At 37.6% G+C, this 18,613-nt stretch overlaps 2 protein-coding genes across 2 annotated transcripts; one reads left to right on the top strand and one right to left on the bottom strand.

Moving 5' to 3' along the window:
* Positions 1–434: 434 nt before the first annotated feature.
* On the bottom strand, positions 435–2,920 carry LOC117296445 (transcription initiation factor TFIID subunit 13-like). Its single transcript, XM_033779383.1, has 4 exons — positions 2,871–2,920; positions 2,196–2,274; positions 1,714–1,811; positions 435–1,297 (listed from the first exon to the last, which is right to left on the bottom strand). The coding sequence occupies exons 1-4, from the start codon at positions 2,886–2,888 to the stop codon at positions 1,133–1,135; spliced, it is 360 nt and encodes a 119-aa protein (XP_033635274.1). The 5' UTR covers positions 2,889–2,920; the 3' UTR covers positions 435–1,132.
* Positions 2,921–8,922: 6,002 nt separating this feature from the next.
* On the top strand, positions 8,923–13,390 carry LOC117296443. The gene is made up of 3 exons (XM_033779382.1): positions 8,923–9,011; positions 10,638–11,729; positions 12,488–13,390. Exons 1-3 carry the CDS (start codon positions 8,956–8,958, stop codon positions 12,645–12,647), a joined length of 1,308 nt encoding a protein of 435 aa, XP_033635273.1. The 5' UTR covers positions 8,923–8,955; the 3' UTR covers positions 12,648–13,390.
* The last annotated feature ends 5,223 nt before the right edge of the window (positions 13,391–18,613 follow it).

Here is an 18,613-nt window from a genome sequence, read left to right as displayed (position 1 = left end):
CCTTTATTAAAACAAGCCATTTCAAGGTTTTATCCAATAATTTGAGTCATGGTGTTGTGTTATTTGAGTGCTAAAATACTACCAGTTTAATTAATCGACATCCTCATTTGGGTTTTTGTTTTGTATTACAAGATTGACCTTTCAATCAATTGTGTATATTTTTCCCTTTTCACTAAATTGTTCCTTAAGCAACATCAGGCCTGAAACGCAACAGAAACAATGCCCCTGGTCAGTGCCTTGGAGCCCCATTGAAAGTTGCCAGCGGAATTTTAATGTGCCGTCTATTAAGGGAAAACTGCCTAGCTTGTTTCTATCGTAGCCTGACAGACTATTTTACTTACTGCCAGGAAGCTTATGTATTACCCAGATAGCAATGTGATTGTCATAAACCAGTATTGTAATAGTCAAATGAAAGATAAATTTACACGGTCAAAATTCATTTGTCACATTTTTTTAATTTGTTATTCACATCTGAAAAGGAGTACATGTATGAACATTTTAATTAACCGGGTTGCCCAGTTTTTACAATAGTAACCCACAAGGCCATTGTTTGTCTGTTTGTCTGTTGGACTGAGGACTGCACTAGTAAACTGATCATGCTTTATATTGGCTTAGGCATACCACCCTAATCAGAGTCTAACACTTTGGGTGTTGAGTAACTGAATGGTGTTGGACTGAGGACTGCACACTAGTAAACTGATCATGCTTTATATTGGCTTAGGCATACCACCCTAATCAGAGTCCAAACAGTTGGTTTTGAGTTGGCTTAATAAATAGTGTTGGATTTTGATCAAAGTGGGAAGAAGGATTCAAGTAATTCACTCTGTAGGGTTTTAGGGAGGTATGATGAATGTACTCCACACTTGGCATGAATTCTGGGTGCAAGACACTGTTATTCACTCAACTATCACTATCAGGATCTTCTGCTCCACTCCGCGCACTTTAATACCAATAGGTAGCAGGCTGACTGTCAAAGCCATTAATCCAGACAAGTCTCCATCTTGGATTATTATCACACATCCCAATGCGATTCATAATGAGGCTACAATGTTCCAAGACTGGTGCCTCTATAAGTCCTGTAAGGCTTATCATATAAATAAGCGCAGTGTCTATACTGCATCTACATCCAAACTCAATAGTTTGCTTCATCGAATGCTTTCCTGGCTTTCTTAAGTTCTTCATTCATCATCAATAAGTCCTTGACCCGGGCGTATTTCCGAGAGTCTTTTCGAATCAAGAAGATCATATCTTCCACTTGTACTCTTCCAGGACGACCAACCTCCATGGCTTTAAGAGTCTGTAGATAAAGACACAAAGATAAATATGGTCAGTCGAATACTGCAACAAACTCCTCTCAGGATATATAAGTTACAGTGGTGTGGCAAGTGGACAAAAATTAGTAATGAGCTCCCCTTATGAAAGTGGTCATTTGAATTTTATCTAGCCAAGTCTTGAATGTGTCTATTGATACAAAACCAACACCAAAACCATGTGTGACTTGCTGAGTAGATTATATTCTTTCAGGTACTTGTCTTGCTCTATTCTACTATTATCGCGGAGTAGATTTTTTGGAATTTGGAAGACTTCTCAGTACTGAAAATTAATGTCCTGTTTTTTTTTACTACTACCTTGGCGGAGTGAGTTCTTAGTCTGAGTGTTTTTACTAGCTTGCTCTAGTCGTCATCAGAATAAAGTTGGTGGTTATTTTCTTACCATTTCTGTGATGAAGTCTAGCACCAGATCTTCCAGTAAATCTACAGACTCGGTGTAAGGATTCTGATCATCACCAAAGCCGTACATCATGCACCTCACTGTAGCGTCCAATAAAATGAAATAAAAACTGCTAGTATTATTATGTGTATTAAGAGACGATAACTATTATTAACATAAACTCAATTTGTAGTACCGGGCCTGACCATGCTGACCCAAATGCAATGCAAACAATTACCAGTTTTAAGTTTCTATTTAAAACTTAATTTCCCTCATCGAGGTGCCTTAAGAGTTTTTGCTCTATGAAGTACATTCTGTCGCCATGCAATGTTAAATCATAAAAACAATGTCAAGAATTCAACAGGACTGATTTATCACAGTAATCCTAGAACTATGATTTGTTCTGCTATGACTTTTATGAGTATGATGATGATAACAGAACAAACCATAGTTCTAGGATTGGATTACAGGCAGGGGCTACGTACATTCCTTGGAAAACATTCTCTTCTTTTTGCCTCCTTCTCCTTGTTCTGTCTCACTCGCTGAAGCATGATCGCCGCTATCCTGAAATATAAACAGCAAGAGGCAAAAGGGTGTTTAACTTCAAATTATCGCAAACTTATGAGAACCTTACTCAATCCATGTGGAAAGAATCTGTTTATTGATAAAAACATGTTTCTTTTGACAAAAGTCTCACACCCAGACACTACACTAGCAATTGCCAGTTGGAAAAGTTTCCGTATCCGATCCCCCGCCATCACCTTTTTCATTTGCTATGAAATAAAATAGTATTTATTTTGCTCATTGATTGTTATTGTAATACTTGAGTCTTAAAAGACAAGTGAAGTCTGACAATCACTGAATCAGTCAAAATAGTATCAATTTAACTATTTGATTCACATACCCCCTAAATACCGCCCCCCCCCCCAAAAAAAGGGCCAGCCCCCCCCCCCCCCCCTCCAATTTAATTATTTAATTTTAAAGTAAACATAACATAAATTTATATTATTCCTTTTCTTTTTGTAAAACGAAGCTGTCCATCTTAAAAAATTAAATAACACAAATTTCGATGTAAAAGTTTGTATCAATCTGTATACATGGAATCTTAAAGAAAGTCCTCCAACAGACAATAATTTAATAAAGCTTTTAACAAAATTTACCTCCGTGGGTTCCGCCATTTTTAGATGTCAACAAATCTCAAGATGAGAATCAATAGAGGGCGCTCGACCAAACCCACGGTAATATTTTTTTCTCTGGCACGACACGATGACCTCTGTACCACATGTGTGTGTTACGTACATTGTACGTTACATGTACGTAGTATGATGTAAGAGCTTTGATGTGCACTGCATGACTTGACTTGTGTTAGATCAATTTCGGAGTATTGACCATTGTTCAGTTGTTTGTACAGTCTAGTTTTGTGCGATTTGATTACGTAACTTCAGGGCCAAAGGTCCCTTGAAAACGCTGCCTGGCTACGATTCGTCTAGTCACTCTTGCTTCTCTGCGACAACTGATCGAGTTGAGTCAAAAGTTTTAGCACAATTTACGTGAATCCAGAGCCAGAAGGAAAATGCCTGAACCAATTGAAACGCAATCTGAAGCTGTAGCAGTAGCTGTCGAAGCTGAAGTTGAGAAACCGAAGCTGAAAGCATGTTGTGCCTGTCCAGAAACAAAAAAGGAAAGGGATGCTTGGTGAGTGTAAAAACCTTCGACTTCGTCTGGTGGTCATCAGCCAGCCAGGCATACGAAAAGAATGGATCGTGAAGTACAACTTTTACAATTGAATTAGTAAATTTCTACTTGCAATGGTATAGGCTTAGCCTTGTTCAATGAGGAAGGGTACACTTCAACCATAGAAATAGATGGAGGTAGACAACTAATTACCACCTCATCAACTGGTGGTTCAACCATAGTTCTACTACTACACTAAGTACGTACTAGAAACTATTTATTTATAAGGCTCCCTTACTATAGTTTCTAGAAGTAGGCCCAGTTCAACCAGTAATTTCCATTTCCCTTCCCCCCCCCCCATGATCTTTCTGTTCGTAGCAGTTTGTACAGATCAGAGATCAGACCATTTTTATAAACATATTTTCATATTATTAGTATTACTGGTTGGAGTTTGTCCCTATTTTCTGTTGCCCCCATTTTCTGTTGCCCCTATTTTCTCTTGCCCAAATAAACTGAAAATGTTTTTTATTATTATGTCATTTTCTAAATCCTGTTACTTCTTTATTTGAAATCTCAAAACATAACAGATTCATTTGTTTTTAGCAGTTTGCACAACAGCATGAATAAACACATGTTGTTTATGTTTTGATGACTTTATTGTTAAAATATTCTTTTTTTCACTTCTTCTCAACAGCTTTGCTTTGGTTTCTAGTGACAGCAGAAGCCAAAGCTATTATTGGCTAATTAGCCATGGCCCAATTTCATAAAGCCTGTAAGCACAAACTCTAGCTAAGCACAGACAATGCTGCTCAACAGAAACAGGTCACCAGCCAATATTCAATACAGCTTGTACTGTTGTCACTGGTGCCCCACTCATTTCTTGCTCAGCAAATACGTTTTCTGAGCAGCATTTTCTGTTAAACAGCTTTATCTCATTTGGCCCTGGTCTTTACATTGTTGATGACATTGTTTGATAAGGGGGTTTTTTCTTCATTTTTTTGGATTGTGGTATTTCCTTGCTTTTAACAGTTGTTAGCTTTTTATCCATTGTCTAATTATTTGTGGTATTATTTTGCCTGTGTGCATTATATGTAGGCACAATAGGCCTATAGGCCTAAGTAAATTAATTATAATTGTTAATTATTGTTTTAGTCACCATCACCAACCAGGTGTTAAATTCTAAACTCTTGTTAAAGCCATTATACACTTTCGGTAAACAGTATTATCCAAGTCCCACACTTCGTGTATCCCAACTTATATATAAAATAACAATCCTGTGGAAATTTAGGCTCAATCGGACATCGGAGTCGGGAGAAAATAACGGGAAAACCCACTCCTGTTTTCGCGCGTTTCGCCGTGTCATGACATGTGTTTATAACAAATCCTTAATTCTCGTTAAACGAGAATTTATATTGTTTTACTTTCTCAAAAAGTAAAGCATTTCATGGACTAATTTTTTAAGAGAAGTCTTTCACCATTACCTTCTGTAAACCCTGTAAATTATTTGTAAATCTGTGAACTTTTTTTTTTTTTTCTGTACCGAAAGGGTCCAATGGCTTTAAGTGCTTGTGTACAATGTACCAATTTTGAGTGCGCCATGTAATATGTGCGCGCGTATAAACTGACGCCGAGCTCATGCGCGTGTTTTAATGCACAAGGAACAGCTATCGTCCAATCATTTGCCTCCTTTGACCCCAGTGAAGGCGCTAAACAGATCATTATTTAAAAGAGTCACTGGTCTCAAAGATCAGTAATGTGATTAACGCACGAAAGAGATGGGAACCATCAAAAGCTCAAATATGGCCCCTGAACATGTCTGGAAGTACCGCCGAGAGAAAAGTCACACAATTTTGACAATTTTAGCCGTTTAATTCACTAAAAAAGGTATTTATTAATTGGAATAACAGTGCGAGTACCCGGTCTTCACTGGGTGGTAATGACCTTGGTTGGTGGCTGGCGCTGTTAACCGACCTCGCCTCCAACTCGGTCCGTTAACAGCGCCAGCCACCAACCCGGTCATTACCAAGCAATGAAGACCGGGTACTCGCACTGTTATTCCCTAATTATTGTCGCCAACCAGTGTTAAAATTCTAAAATGTTGATTTTGTTTGTTTCTTTTTTTAGTATAATGGAGAAAGGTGAATCGGAATGTGGCGACCTCATCGAAGCTCACTTAGGTTGCATGAGGAAAATGGGATTCAATATATAGTAACAGATAAACCTACAATTTCAATGGTATGTATTTCTAAGTGATTTATTTTAAAATGGGAGTATATTATAAACCTATGCAACTCTTTTCATTCCTATTTGTTATGAGTATGTTTTTTGTTTATCTGCTTATTGTAAGATTTTATGAGTGTTTTCTCTTTGAACTTAATCTAGCTGATTTTTATATTTGTGTAAAGCGCTTTGAGGATTTGCTTAAGGTGCTTTATAAATGTTCATTACTTATTATTAATTCAATGATGGCTCACATTTGTGTATATTGTTGGTACACCTACATGTGTTCGTCTGTCCCTAATTGCTGCTTATTGTGAACCATTGTGTACCTAATAATATCATACCTCATATAGATGTACAATATTGTACTATATTGTATAAGGACTAGTCTTAATTATCTCAAGTTAGAATGAGTTACTCATCCTGACTTTAGGACTAGCCTCATGTGTTAATATCTCCTAGGACTAGTCCCAAGTTCTTTGTGAAATCGACCCCGGGTTTTGAAGTTAAAGTATTCAGGTTTTGTAATAGAGTATCCATGATTTTAAGTAAAGTTTCCAGGCATAACTGTTTTAATTTCAGAAACAACTAGTTGGACTTGAAACTTTGGGTTGGAAGTATAAGAGAGCTTAACACCATAATTTATACCACATCTATAACCAAACATTTCATTCATTGCAATTGATTAGCATAACTGAACATAATCACTTTTGGTTTTCATTGTTTTGTTGTTAATTTTCTAGATCAGGATCAAGCCCGTACCCCACTGTGAGGAAACTTTGGATTGATGAAGAATGCACGGAAACTAAGAAGAGTATTGGGAAATAAAGAGATTGTCCTCAGGCAAAGATTTAGTTCACTTTTTTTTTTAGTGTGACAAAACTTTGTAAATAACAATTAGGAAAACTTGTTTTTTAATACTTCTTTATTGTCTTTATTGATTAAATTTCTATTTTGAGTTGATTATTTTGTTTGATTGCAGTAGCATAGATGAATAGATTATTTTAGTAGATTCTTTGGGTGTGTGATGTAATTACTTACCTTAGCTAATAAATCTGTTTTCTTAATTTCAAAATCTTTAAGAGAAAATACATTCAATACTAGTCCAATTGCCTGACACTCTAAATGCAATAAATTCTAGAGTTTTGTAACTTTCAAAATAACCTTAGGGGTTTGACTGTACACTCATGGTTCTCTTGGGAGTAAATGCATCAGTATACCGTATATAGCCTTTTCAGTGCTGTTTTATAAAGCCACCTGTGTATATTGTTTCAATTATGAGAGTAATGCGGGTGATTTGAACACCAAGTTAGATCTGCTGGTACCCTGTCTTCCAATGAGGAAGTGAACTTAAATGCACGCCTTTAAAAGTACCAGTCTTTTTTTTAAATAGTCATTGTTCTGAGTCACCTTTAAACTATTTCAAAGGCATCAATGCAGTGCTATCAAAGACAGCGATTTTAAAGAGTTTTCACTTCAAATGCAGTGAGTTTGAAGGGTTTTACTTAAAGGACAGTGAATTATAAGAAACCTAGAAATGTGGAGTTTAGATTCAACATTTAATTTATTTGTATTTGATCAGAGTACAAGGGTCATGTACTCAATTTGTGTTGTACATTCCCATCTTGCTGCACAGTCAGTTTCATGAATCTTAATTTGCAAAGTCTGTCAAGTGAATGTTGCTGGTCCAATTATTCAAGCTTGTACCATAGTTGAGATCTTCCATACTATGTTTGTGTGTGTGCAGTGGTTTTGAAAAAACTCCAGTTTAGAAGTGGTCTTTAGTGCTACACAGTGGTTTACAAAATTATATTTTGGGTTTTTAAGTGTGAATTTTGTTTAAAATTAAGCGGGGTAAAAATAAGTGAGAAAGTATTCAAATTTAATAGTTTGAATACAAATATAATGTTGTCGAATTAATATTTTCCTGATCGATTTTTATCTCGTGAAGGATGATGCATGTCGTAATAAAATTGATTAATGGTGTTTATTAAAGAGAGGTTCCATTGTATTTCTGTGTTTCCTTACGCTTTATTGCTTTTGCTGTTGAACTATGAAACTTGAATACCATGTTGTTGGAGTTGGAGTGCTCTGTTTCTCCAGTGGTAACGTTCCTCACTTTCCACCTCTAAGGACCCTGGTTCGAATCACATCTAGGGTTACTACGTTGATTGGGTTTTTAGTGCCTACCTGGCCCCATGGTTTTTTTCTCCCAGTGGGAGCATGCAATACTAAAGTAGTCTGAAGGCGGATCGAGACAAAAAAATTAGGGGGGAGGGGACAAATCTGTCAAAGATGCAGAATGCAAGTGCGAAGCCTTTACATTACAGCGTGGGGTCTGGGCCCGCTTAAGGGCCCTGGAAAATTTGAGATGCGCTGTGGTGCAATCTAACTAGAGGCATAACTGACGAAAGGAAACTGAACAAAAAGCTTTCACAATTTGGGGTGTAGAATTTGGCCCAGGTCCCCCCCCCCCCCCTGTATGTATCTTTGGTTTCCCATTCACTGATTCATGGTAATTAAACACCACTTGGTGGTTTCCCAGGGTTCCGTAGAAAATCCACAGACATACTTCTTGGGTGGGATTGGAACCCACAACCCCCATCATTCTAGAGCAGGTATCAAACCAGTAGACTACCGAGTATGACGGTGCGAGGGGGTAGTTTTAGTTCCGTAATTAGCGGTGGTTACTGCAAGCATTTAATACTAATACAGAACCCATATGTTAACCAAAGTGTACCAGGGAAAACGGGGCTAGATATGCTCAGTTGATAGAGCCCGGCACTTTGATATGGAGGCCAGAGGTTCAAGTCCCACTCCAGTCAATTTTTCTTTGTTCAACCCAAATTAATTTAAAATTTACTCCGTCCTTTTGTGGTGATTTCCGAATTTCTGACATTCCTTAGCCTGACTCTAGCCCTAAATAAAAGTAAAAGTCTATGGGTGCGTTCGTTTAGCTTCCCTGGGTCGACCCCGGTGTGTGACAGGGTTTTTTCCCAGGACGATCGTGTGCAGATAATTACCCACGTTCGTCCTGGAAAAAAGAACCGCCACACACCGGGGTGTCGTCCCAGGGAAGCTAAACGAACGCACCCTATAAAACATTGGTTTCGATGATTGTATAACACTAGCAGACGACGCAGGAATTTACAAAACCTCTACAGTAATAATTATACCTGTACTCTGTAAACGCTTATATTAGGTCAACATCACTTGTTGCCAGACTATTTCACTGGTGCTCGCTGTTCTGCGTAAAGCTAATACGGTGTGTAACAAATTAACGATTACCAGCGTAAATAGTTTATCAAGATTGTTTTATTAATGGTTGCCAGATAGCGAGAAGTCTGGAAAATGAATCGAAATCCAGACGGTAATTTCGTCCTTCATGGGCGTCAAACCCCAATAAGGTAAAAACTTATTTCATCATCAATAGTTCAGGAATATATTTGGACAATTTCAACATTTGAATTGAACGTACGAAGTGTTAAACAGTGCGAGTTGTTTTCGTTGTTATGGACGCGCTCATTGCCGTTTTTGGTTTAGAATGGGCGAGGCGCTGCAACAACTATTGTTTTTTTTCCACGGAGTGCAATGCTATTTTCTACATGTGTATGTGACATAGTTGCGATAACGTAACCCTCCTCCCGACGGCCGCCAGGGAGGAGGGTTATGTTATCGCAACTGGAAAAGTTTCCGTATGGCGCCACCACTTTTTCATTCGAAATAAAATAATATAGTAGTATCTAATTTACCTGATTGATATATCCCTTTTTGTAAAAATGAGTGAAAAAGTGGTGGCGTCATACGGAAAGTTATCCCGAAATTATTTGAGTGAGACTAAATACTTAAAGTAGTACTGTAAATAATATAATGAGGCAAATTTATATAACTACTAATTATGACTTATTAGCCCCACTTGTGTGGCCAAGGATAGATTCAGCTATCCTTGGCCACACAAGTGGGGCTAATTATGACTTACACAAAAATACCTAATCGTAGGGAGTACTAGTAATACAATCTAATATGCATTTTATTTAAAGGCAGTGGACACTATTGGTAATTACTCAAAATAATTTTAGAAGTAGAAGTAGAAGTACAAGATCCGTTTATAGAATGTTGGAAAATAAATGGTGGGGTATTAATTATATAAAGGGGTATAGGAAAACCTTTCTTGGTGACAAGTAATGGGGAGAGGTTGATGGTATAAAACATTGTGAGAAGTGCCATAGTTTTCGAGAAAAAAGTAGTTTTCCACGAATTTGATTTCGTGACCTCAGATTTAGAACTTGAGGTCTCGAAATCAACCATCTAAACGCACACAACTTCGTGTGACATGGGTGTTTTTTTCTTTCATTATTATCTCGCAAGTTCGATGACCGATTGAGCTCAAATTTTCACATGTTTGTTATTTTATGCATATGTTGAGATACACCAACTGTGAAGGCTAGTCTTTGAAAATTACCAATAGTGTCCACTGCCTTTAAAGCCATTGGACACTTTCGGTAAACAGTATTGTCCAAAGGCCCACACTTCGTGTATCACAACTAATATATAAAATACCAAACCTGTGAAAATTTAGGCTCAATCTGTCATCGGAGTCCAGAGAAAATAACGGGAAAACCCACCCTTGTTGTTTCTGCACGTGTTGCAGTGTCATGACATGTGTTTAAAATAAATCCGTAATTCTCAATATCGAGAATTGATAATTGTTTTAATGTTTTCTCAAAAAGTAAAGCATTTCATGGAATAATATTTCAAGAGAAGTCTTTCACCATTACCTTCTGTAAACCCTGTTGTAAGTTGTTTGTAAATCTGTGAACTTTTTTTTTCTGTTCCGAAAGTGTCCAATGGCTTTAATTAGGAAGTACTGTCACAACTGTTCTGCCAGAATTGTACAAAGGTTGGCAGTCCCAAAAACAAATTGTGATCTCAATTCTTCGACAAGGACAAAGGATAATGTTTTTAAACATTTAATACAACATTTAACAGCAATTTCTTTTTTAATTTAGAAAGTGTTTTATTTTTGTTTGCAGCTTTGACAAACCAAAGGATTATCTGACTAATTCCCAGCGAACAATAAGTACAAGGAACTTATCCCAGACGACCCTCTACCGTCCAGACAGCCGAACATCAACTCGAGACACTTTACGTAGTTCTCATAGCACCCCAAAGAGACGACAAAATAAGGAGCACTCGTCAAGAAAACATGAGGAAACGGATTCCGTCTTTGATGCAGAGAGTTTGTTTGGATCCATGAATGGTGGTACCGAAGCAAGAAAACAACGGAGAGAACGAAGCTTATTCCCAAGGGACAGTGAGTTGAGTTTAGATCTCACAAACCTGAGTAACAGTCTAAGCAAGAGTCTTAATAAAAGTGTCAGCTTCAGTGAACATTTAATTCACACAAATGGCTCCAAGTACAACGACGAAGATGAATTGGACGATAGCTTTGAAGATGAACTACACAAATTAATTGAGGAAGACAGAAAAGAAAATCAAAGATTTGAAGAGGATCTTGCTGGAAAGCCGAAGAGTCAAGAAGAATCTCAGTGGTTTACAGGACCTGTCCATTTAACCAAAGACTCGGAGTATCCGATATTTCAAAGTTTAGGTATTGACATTCCACGTGTCTCTCCAGTCAATCGAACTGCTGGTATGATAGGCACTGAAATCGCACAGCGTAAGATCGCAAACCAGATGCATTTGGATGATTTCACACGCAGTTATTTTCCGGTAACTCTCGGAGAAATGCCATCCATCATGAGAACTGTGACCCCACAGCCGCCTAACTCAGTCACTAAAAAATACGCACGAGCTCAATCAGCAAAAGAATCAAGAAATAAAAGTGGACGGTCATCATCAACAATGAGGTCTAATTCAACGTTTGGACAGCGCAGTGGCCGGAGTAGTGTTAGTACTTATGACGACCCTAAAGCAAGTGCCCTGTATGACTATAACTACCTGAGAGCGTCGCAGCCCTTGGTAGATCAGACTGTCTCTGTAACTCCTTATCAATATGAACTTGCTCAACTCAAGATGGAAAGATTAAGACTGGAGGAACAACGGATGCTGGAATCCAAACGGCAGGAGGAACTCGAACGTATTAGAGGCCCTACACCTAAATGGTAGGTCAGATGTCATAATAATATCTACTCTAACATAGCGCAATTCAACAGAATGAGCATTGCGCTCCAACATTACCCCTGGTCACTGGGCCGTCAGTTCATTCCTTAAACCATCTGAGCTCCCTGGGGAGTTTACAGTCTGTGCTGCCAAGTATGTAGCACAGTAAAAGCCGACTAAAGCTAAATCGATCACAAGAACCCATCTCTGCCCTGATACCCATTTCCCCTGGGTGTTGAGAAGCAATTATAGTCACAAAAAAGTCAAGTGTCTTGCTAGACTTGTGGACAAGTCGTTAAATCGGCCCCACGCGCTGAGATAGTGGTCTCGCGAGATCACTGCTCTCGCGCGAACTGATGGCTCCCCGATTTCGACTCCTCTTCGCGCGAGAGCAGTGATCTCGCGAGACCACTATCTCAGCGCGTGGGGCCGATTTAACGACTTGTCCACAAGTCTAGTGTCTTGCTCAAGGACAAAGTAGCATGAATGGGATTCGAACCCATACCCTGATGAGTCAACACCCAGAACTTGAGTCCAATTCACTAAATCACTCGACCTTGCCGTGCCATCAGATGTCAGCCAGGGTAATGAAAAAAAGATGTGCATTGAACTGAATACGATTTTTCTTAAATATTCTTTACTGAACTTTAGTTTCTATTTTGTCCTTTTTTCATTACTCCTTTTCAATTTTTATTTCCATGTTTAGTAAGTTGTAACAGTAAAATATTCAAGTGATTATTTTTGTATTTTTTGTTAACAGGTATGAACTGAAGACACCACAGTTCACATATGAGATGCATAAAAACAACAAACTTTTGGAGAGCAAGAAGGACTGGCAGAGTTTGATGGACTATCGAGAACAGTTGTCAAAATCTTCAAAAGATTTTTCTCAATCCAATCTTGGTGGATCCTTGTATTGAAGACTACTCAATTAAGGCTTCTAACCGGCGACCCGGACAAATATCACAATAGGGGGACCCTTAACATAGGGGTAGATAACTCAGTTGGTAAAGTGCCTGCACGTTAATCCTGAGGTCGTTGGTTCAAGTCCCATGTAAATCTTTCTTTGTTCAACCCCAAATTATTTTGAAATCATACCTTAGGTCCAAATTAGGTCCAATACCAATTGACATTTTCCTTATAGTGGTCCCGTTACCAGAGGGAAATTGTTGTGCTCCTTCAAGAGGGCAGTTCAAGGCCAGATAGATTGAGCATGTCTTGCATGCTTCAAACTTTGAAACTGAAGGCCAGATAGATTGAGCATGTCTTGCATGCTTCAAACTTTGAAACTGAAGGCCAGATAGATTGAGCATGTCTTGCATGCTTCAAACTTTGAAACTGAAGGCCAGATAGATTGAGCATGTCTTGCATGCTTCAAACTTTGAAACTGAAGGCCAGATAGATTGAGCATGTCTTGCATGCTTCAAACTTTGAAACTGAAGGCCAGATAGATTGAGCATGTCTTGCATGCTTCAAACTTTGAAACTGATTTTAAATGTACATTCATAAAATACCTCAGACAGTTTCGCTATTCCTATTGGTGGAGAGCGCGCCACGTGGGTGTGTATAAACCTCTGTTTATGACCGGTAACAAGTGTTAATTTATGGGCGTGACCTTGCACCTGTTCTTTTTAGACAGTTTCTTCATTTCTACTGGTCGAGAGCAACGGCTGAAACAGTTGTGCCACATCAAGCGATACGCGTGATGCGCACAGCATTCCCTTATCAGGAGTTGTTTACCCGAGGGCGGCGGAGGGCTTTACCATTTCATAGCTGGAGGGGTGTTGTGTTGAAAGAAATCATTTAACAATTATAATTTTTGCATTTATTTTACTTTACTTTTTGACTAAAAAGTGATGATGTTTTTGACTGAAAAGGTATTTATGAATGGGAATCAAAGTGTGTTGAATCGGTTTTCAACTAGTGGTTCAAACCCGCCGAGGCCTGGTTCTTTATAATTTACCTCGACTTCGTCTCGGTAAAATTATCAAGAACCAGGCCTCGTTTGGATTAAACCACTAGTAGAAAACCTCTTCACCACACATTGATTCCTTTATTAATTTATTTCATTAAATTTAAAAACCGATGTACATGGGCCCAGAAATTGAGGTTGCAGGTTGCGTAGTGATACTTGTAGTGAAATAGTCTGGCAACAAAGAGAACTTGAATATTTTTCGCGACGAGAGATGTGTTACAAAGATAATGTTTAACATGAACTTAGAAAATAGCAACTTTTTTCTACATTATACTCAGGTTTTGCACATGTATACTATTTAGTGTTTCTGTGCAAACAATTACTACTTTTTATGAGACAGACTCATTGTTGATATCTAGGCTAATGTTTCATTGATAATTAATGTTGTGTGCCTTATCATTTCTTCTGGCATGTCTGGAGCAAAAGTTATTAACAAGTTCGCGGTGAGTGAAGTTTTCATACTAGTTTACATTCAGCTGTTTGAGAATGTTTTTTAATGATATAATAATTTGTATTACTTATTCCTGCTCTTAGTTTAAAGGCAGTGGACACTATTGGTAGTTGTCAAAGACTAGCCTTCACAGTTGGTGTATCTCAACATATGCATAAAATAACAAACTTGTGAAAGTTTGAGCTCAATCGGTCATCGAAGTTGTGAGATAATAATGAAATAAAAAAACACCCCTGTCACACGAAGTTGTGTGCATTTAGATGGTTGATTTAGAGACCTCAAGTTCTAAATCTGATCTGAGGTCTCGAAATCAAATTCGTGGAAAATTACTTCTTTCTCGAAAACTATGGCACTTCAGAGGGAGCTGTTTCTCACTGTTTTATACCATCGACCTCTCCCCATTACTCATCACCAAGAAAAGTTTTATGCTAATAATTATTTTGAGTAATTACCAATTACCAATTGCCTTTAAAGAAAATGTAATGTGGTCAATAATAATTTCTTTAATTGTGTTCTTGCGAACTACTTTTCATCTGGAAAGATTAATTGTCATGTTTCAGCTTGTGTCTTTCACACAATAGATCATCTTTCAGTGGGAACTTAGTTTAAACTCCCTCTAAAATAGTCTCACAGAGACCACTAGATCAAAATAGATGAAAATATTTAGAGCATCATTTGTTTATAATTTTGTTGTAACAAACAATTATTTTTTTAGTTATGAATTACACACCCTGTTCAGTAATAATCAGGGATTCACTGGAAAAGTATCGTTCTGTCAATAAAAAAGGGAACTTTTAGTACAAAAATGTATTTTATAAATTAATTTAAACAGCAAGAGTGGTTTCACAAAAAGAGAAAAAGTAAGGTCATAGATTTTGTTTTTAATGTGCTGGTATGATCATTATTAAAGATGCTATGTCAGATTTTTGGCCGATTTGACCCAACAATTTTGACTTAAAATTGAATAGGTATTTTGATGGGGGTCGAGAAAGTTACAAGCTTTCGTTTGAGCCATTGCTCGAAAAAGTCCGCCAATTATTAGTAGCAGTGAAATAAAGTGCTCAAAATTAGTTTTTGTCGGGATCCTGACAATTATATTACGTGACCAATTCTTGTGTGTTTAATAAGAAACGTTTTAAATTGTTGTCATGGTTCCTGACCATTAAAAGTAAAAGTTAACCTTTTTTTCGTTAGAGCGGGTGATACTCTTTGAAATACCATTCACTCAAAAAAAATCTATTTTTTAACGTTTGGGGCCAAAAATCTGACATAGCAGATATTTTGGCATCGTTGCAATGCAAAATTTGTAATCGGTTTTTCACTATTATCTCGTGACCCAGTTAGCCGATCGATCTCAAACTTCTACAGGTTTGTCAGTTTATGTACATGATGGATTACAAAAAGTGCTTACACTGCCAGCAACTGTTTTGTTAGCAAAAAACAATTCTGTAATGTTCTTTTAAACTAAGTTATTATTACAATTTTGTGATCTGAAAATGTGAACCAAAACCCAATATTTAATAATAAATTAATGGTTGAAGCTAAAATATCTGATGGGGTGTTAACAAAGTTTAGAGTTTTATCTTTACAATTATATATTTTTATTGGATTTGAGAATATTGAGTATGATTAATAACAGATTGAAAATGCCTCGACATGTCACGAAGTGAATTGATTTAGAGAAATTACGTAGTTGTACAAAGTTAAGTTTGCGTTTAAGAGTAACAAGATTTTGGGGTTTTTGGCCAATGGGCCCGTAAAGTTCGTAGACTTCACTTTAAAGAATGGGAGTTGCTAAAGATAATAGAATCCTCTGTGATTGGCTGTAATTTTTATGTGTGCCCAGTAGTGCGTGCTTCTGTGTCGATGATGCACCCCTTTCGTAACAAAACATTGGGAGAGCCTTGACAAGACTCTCACACTTTCACTTAAAAGTCGGGGGTATCTTCAATCAATGCATCCTCATTTCAGTGCTATACGGGGCAGAAACATGGACAACAACTAAGAAATTGGAAAAGAAACTGAGAGTCTCAGAAAGAGCAATGGAGATGATCATGGTAGGAGTTGCAAGAAAGGACAGGGTCAGAAATGAGGACTTACGAAAAAAAAAATGCCAGGGACATCATACAGGAAATAAAAACAGAGAAATGGAAGTGGGCAGGCCACCTTGCAAGACGCCACGACAAAAGATGGACACATTGCATTACGGAATGGACCCCAAGACGTAGACGAGACGTAGAGGCAGACCAAGCAGGCGTTGGATGGACGACTTGGAACCGTCACATGGATGCAACAAACAGTAAAGATCGTTTGGAAGCAAATTTTATTTGCGACTTGAGATATCCGAGGAAAGGACGTTGTGTTTGTCAGCCTCGATGATAGAGCCGGTCATTGAGAACTGAGCAGTTTCCAGATTAAATTCTGTAGAATTATGTCTTAGAAATGAGCAATATTGAGTGCTCCGAGAGCGTCAAGTACGGCCTAACCATGGAGGAACTAATAATATATTTCCAACTGATCATTAAAAGCAGTTTCATTGGCGTGTACTACAAACTCTAGGCCAGGATCGAAAGAATGACCTGTAAGTATCATATTTTGTTGTGTTTGATAACTTGGTTTGAGAAAGTATTATTTTGTTTGATTTAGATTTTTAGATCAAGTAATTTGTGGAGTTTGTGTTTAAAGGCAGTGGACACTAATAGTGTCACTATTAGTAATTACTCATGACAAAATAATTTTTAGCATAAAATCTTACTTGGTGACGAGTAATGGGGAGAGGTTGATATTATGAAACTTTGTGAGGAACGGCTCCCTCTGAAGTGACAAATAGTTTTCGAGAACAAAACAAAAGTTATCTTCCACGAATTTGATTTCGAGACCTCAGATTTAGAATTTGAGGTCTCGAAATCAACCATCTAAAACGTACACAACTTCGTGCTATGACAATGGTGTTTTTCTTTCATTATTATCGCAACTTCGACGACCAATTGGAGCTCAAATTTTCACAGGTTTGTTATTTTATGCATAATGTTGGATACACCAAGTGAGGAGACTGGTCTTGACAATTACCAATCTGCCTTTAAGATGTCGCCTTTTGATATTAGTTTTGTATTATTGCAGTGGATTATTATAGAAAATAATGAATGTTTATGAGTGCAGCGGTGCGAATAATGTTCGTGAGTTGAAAGATGGGACGTTGTACTCAACGTTCAAACCAAATTGATTTTCTGCAAGTAGAGAATTTTGAAATTTGGTTTGGTGCAAAATGTAAAATCCAAATTTCTGCTAGTGCAAATTTGGAAATTTGGGTTGTTGTCTACTTTTCGACCGCCAGTCATTGGAAAAAAAGTCAGAATTTCTGCTAGGCAGAAAATGAAGATTTTGAAAAAAAAATGGTTTCACTTAAAAGTAAATTCGTATTTTCTTCTATGAAAAAAATGGAAAATTGCGCTGTCCACTTTTGGTCCCCCGTAGGTACGGGAATAATTAGTAGGGCAGATAAGTGCAAAAAATATACAAAAATAATAAACAAACGCCCCAAGATCATTGACCATTAATTAAGGGCGCTGTGCCAATTTTTGCGCACGTGCAGTCGGTGTTCAGCTGCTGAGTAAACACAACCTACTGTCGTCTGCTCGTCCAGTGTGGAGGTCACAATTAAACTGCAAAAAACACATGGTAAGTAAGTGTAGATTTTTCTTGAAAGTTTGTATGTCTGGAGAAAGGTAATACGTCTGTTGCTTTGGGTTCAGTGACTTACAATAGTTTGTAAACCTGTAAAAGACACTGGACACTAGGATTGGTAATAATTGTCAAAGACTAGTTTTCTCACTTGGTGTATCCATGGAGTTTATTGCTCCATGGTGTATCTCAACACAATTATGCATAAAATAACAAACCTGTGAAACTTTTAGCTCAATTGGTCGTCGAAGTTGCGAGATCGTAATAATGAAAGAAAAAACACCCTTATCACTCAAAGTTGTGGGCTTTCAGATGCTTGATTTAAAGACCTCAAATTCTAAACTTGAGGTCTCGAAATAAAATTCGTGGAAAATTACTTTTTTTCTCGAAATCAAGGTCACTTCAGAGGGAGCCGTTTCTTACAATGTTTTATACTATATCCTCTCCCCATAACTCGTTACCAAGTGAGGTTTTATGCTGATAATTATTTTGAGTAATTACCAATAATGTCCACTGCCTTTAAAAAATGGGAAAAATTTGCTAAATACAGTGGGTGAAAGAGGCGCAGACAGGATGGAAGTTTGTGACAAAACGTTATTGCTTGATTTTAGGCGTATTTGCAACGGTCTCCTTCACTTGTCTGCTCTCGCCAACGCCAGTTAAAATATCCAAGAATTGCAAACGAATCTAGAATTAGAAACTTCAAACCAAAAACAATTCGCTAATCCCCCAGCAGCAACTCACTAACATAACTTTTTACGCCCCTCCTGTTTTTATTT

The sequence above is a fragment of the Asterias rubens genome, chromosome 11 (genome assembly GCF_902459465.1).
Source record: "Asterias rubens chromosome 11, eAstRub1.3, whole genome shotgun sequence".
Classification (NCBI taxonomy): domain Eukaryota; kingdom Metazoa; phylum Echinodermata; class Asteroidea; order Forcipulatida; family Asteriidae; genus Asterias; species Asterias rubens.
Note: the sequence above shows the minus strand (reverse complement) of the source record. Positions and strands in the feature narration are given on the sequence as shown.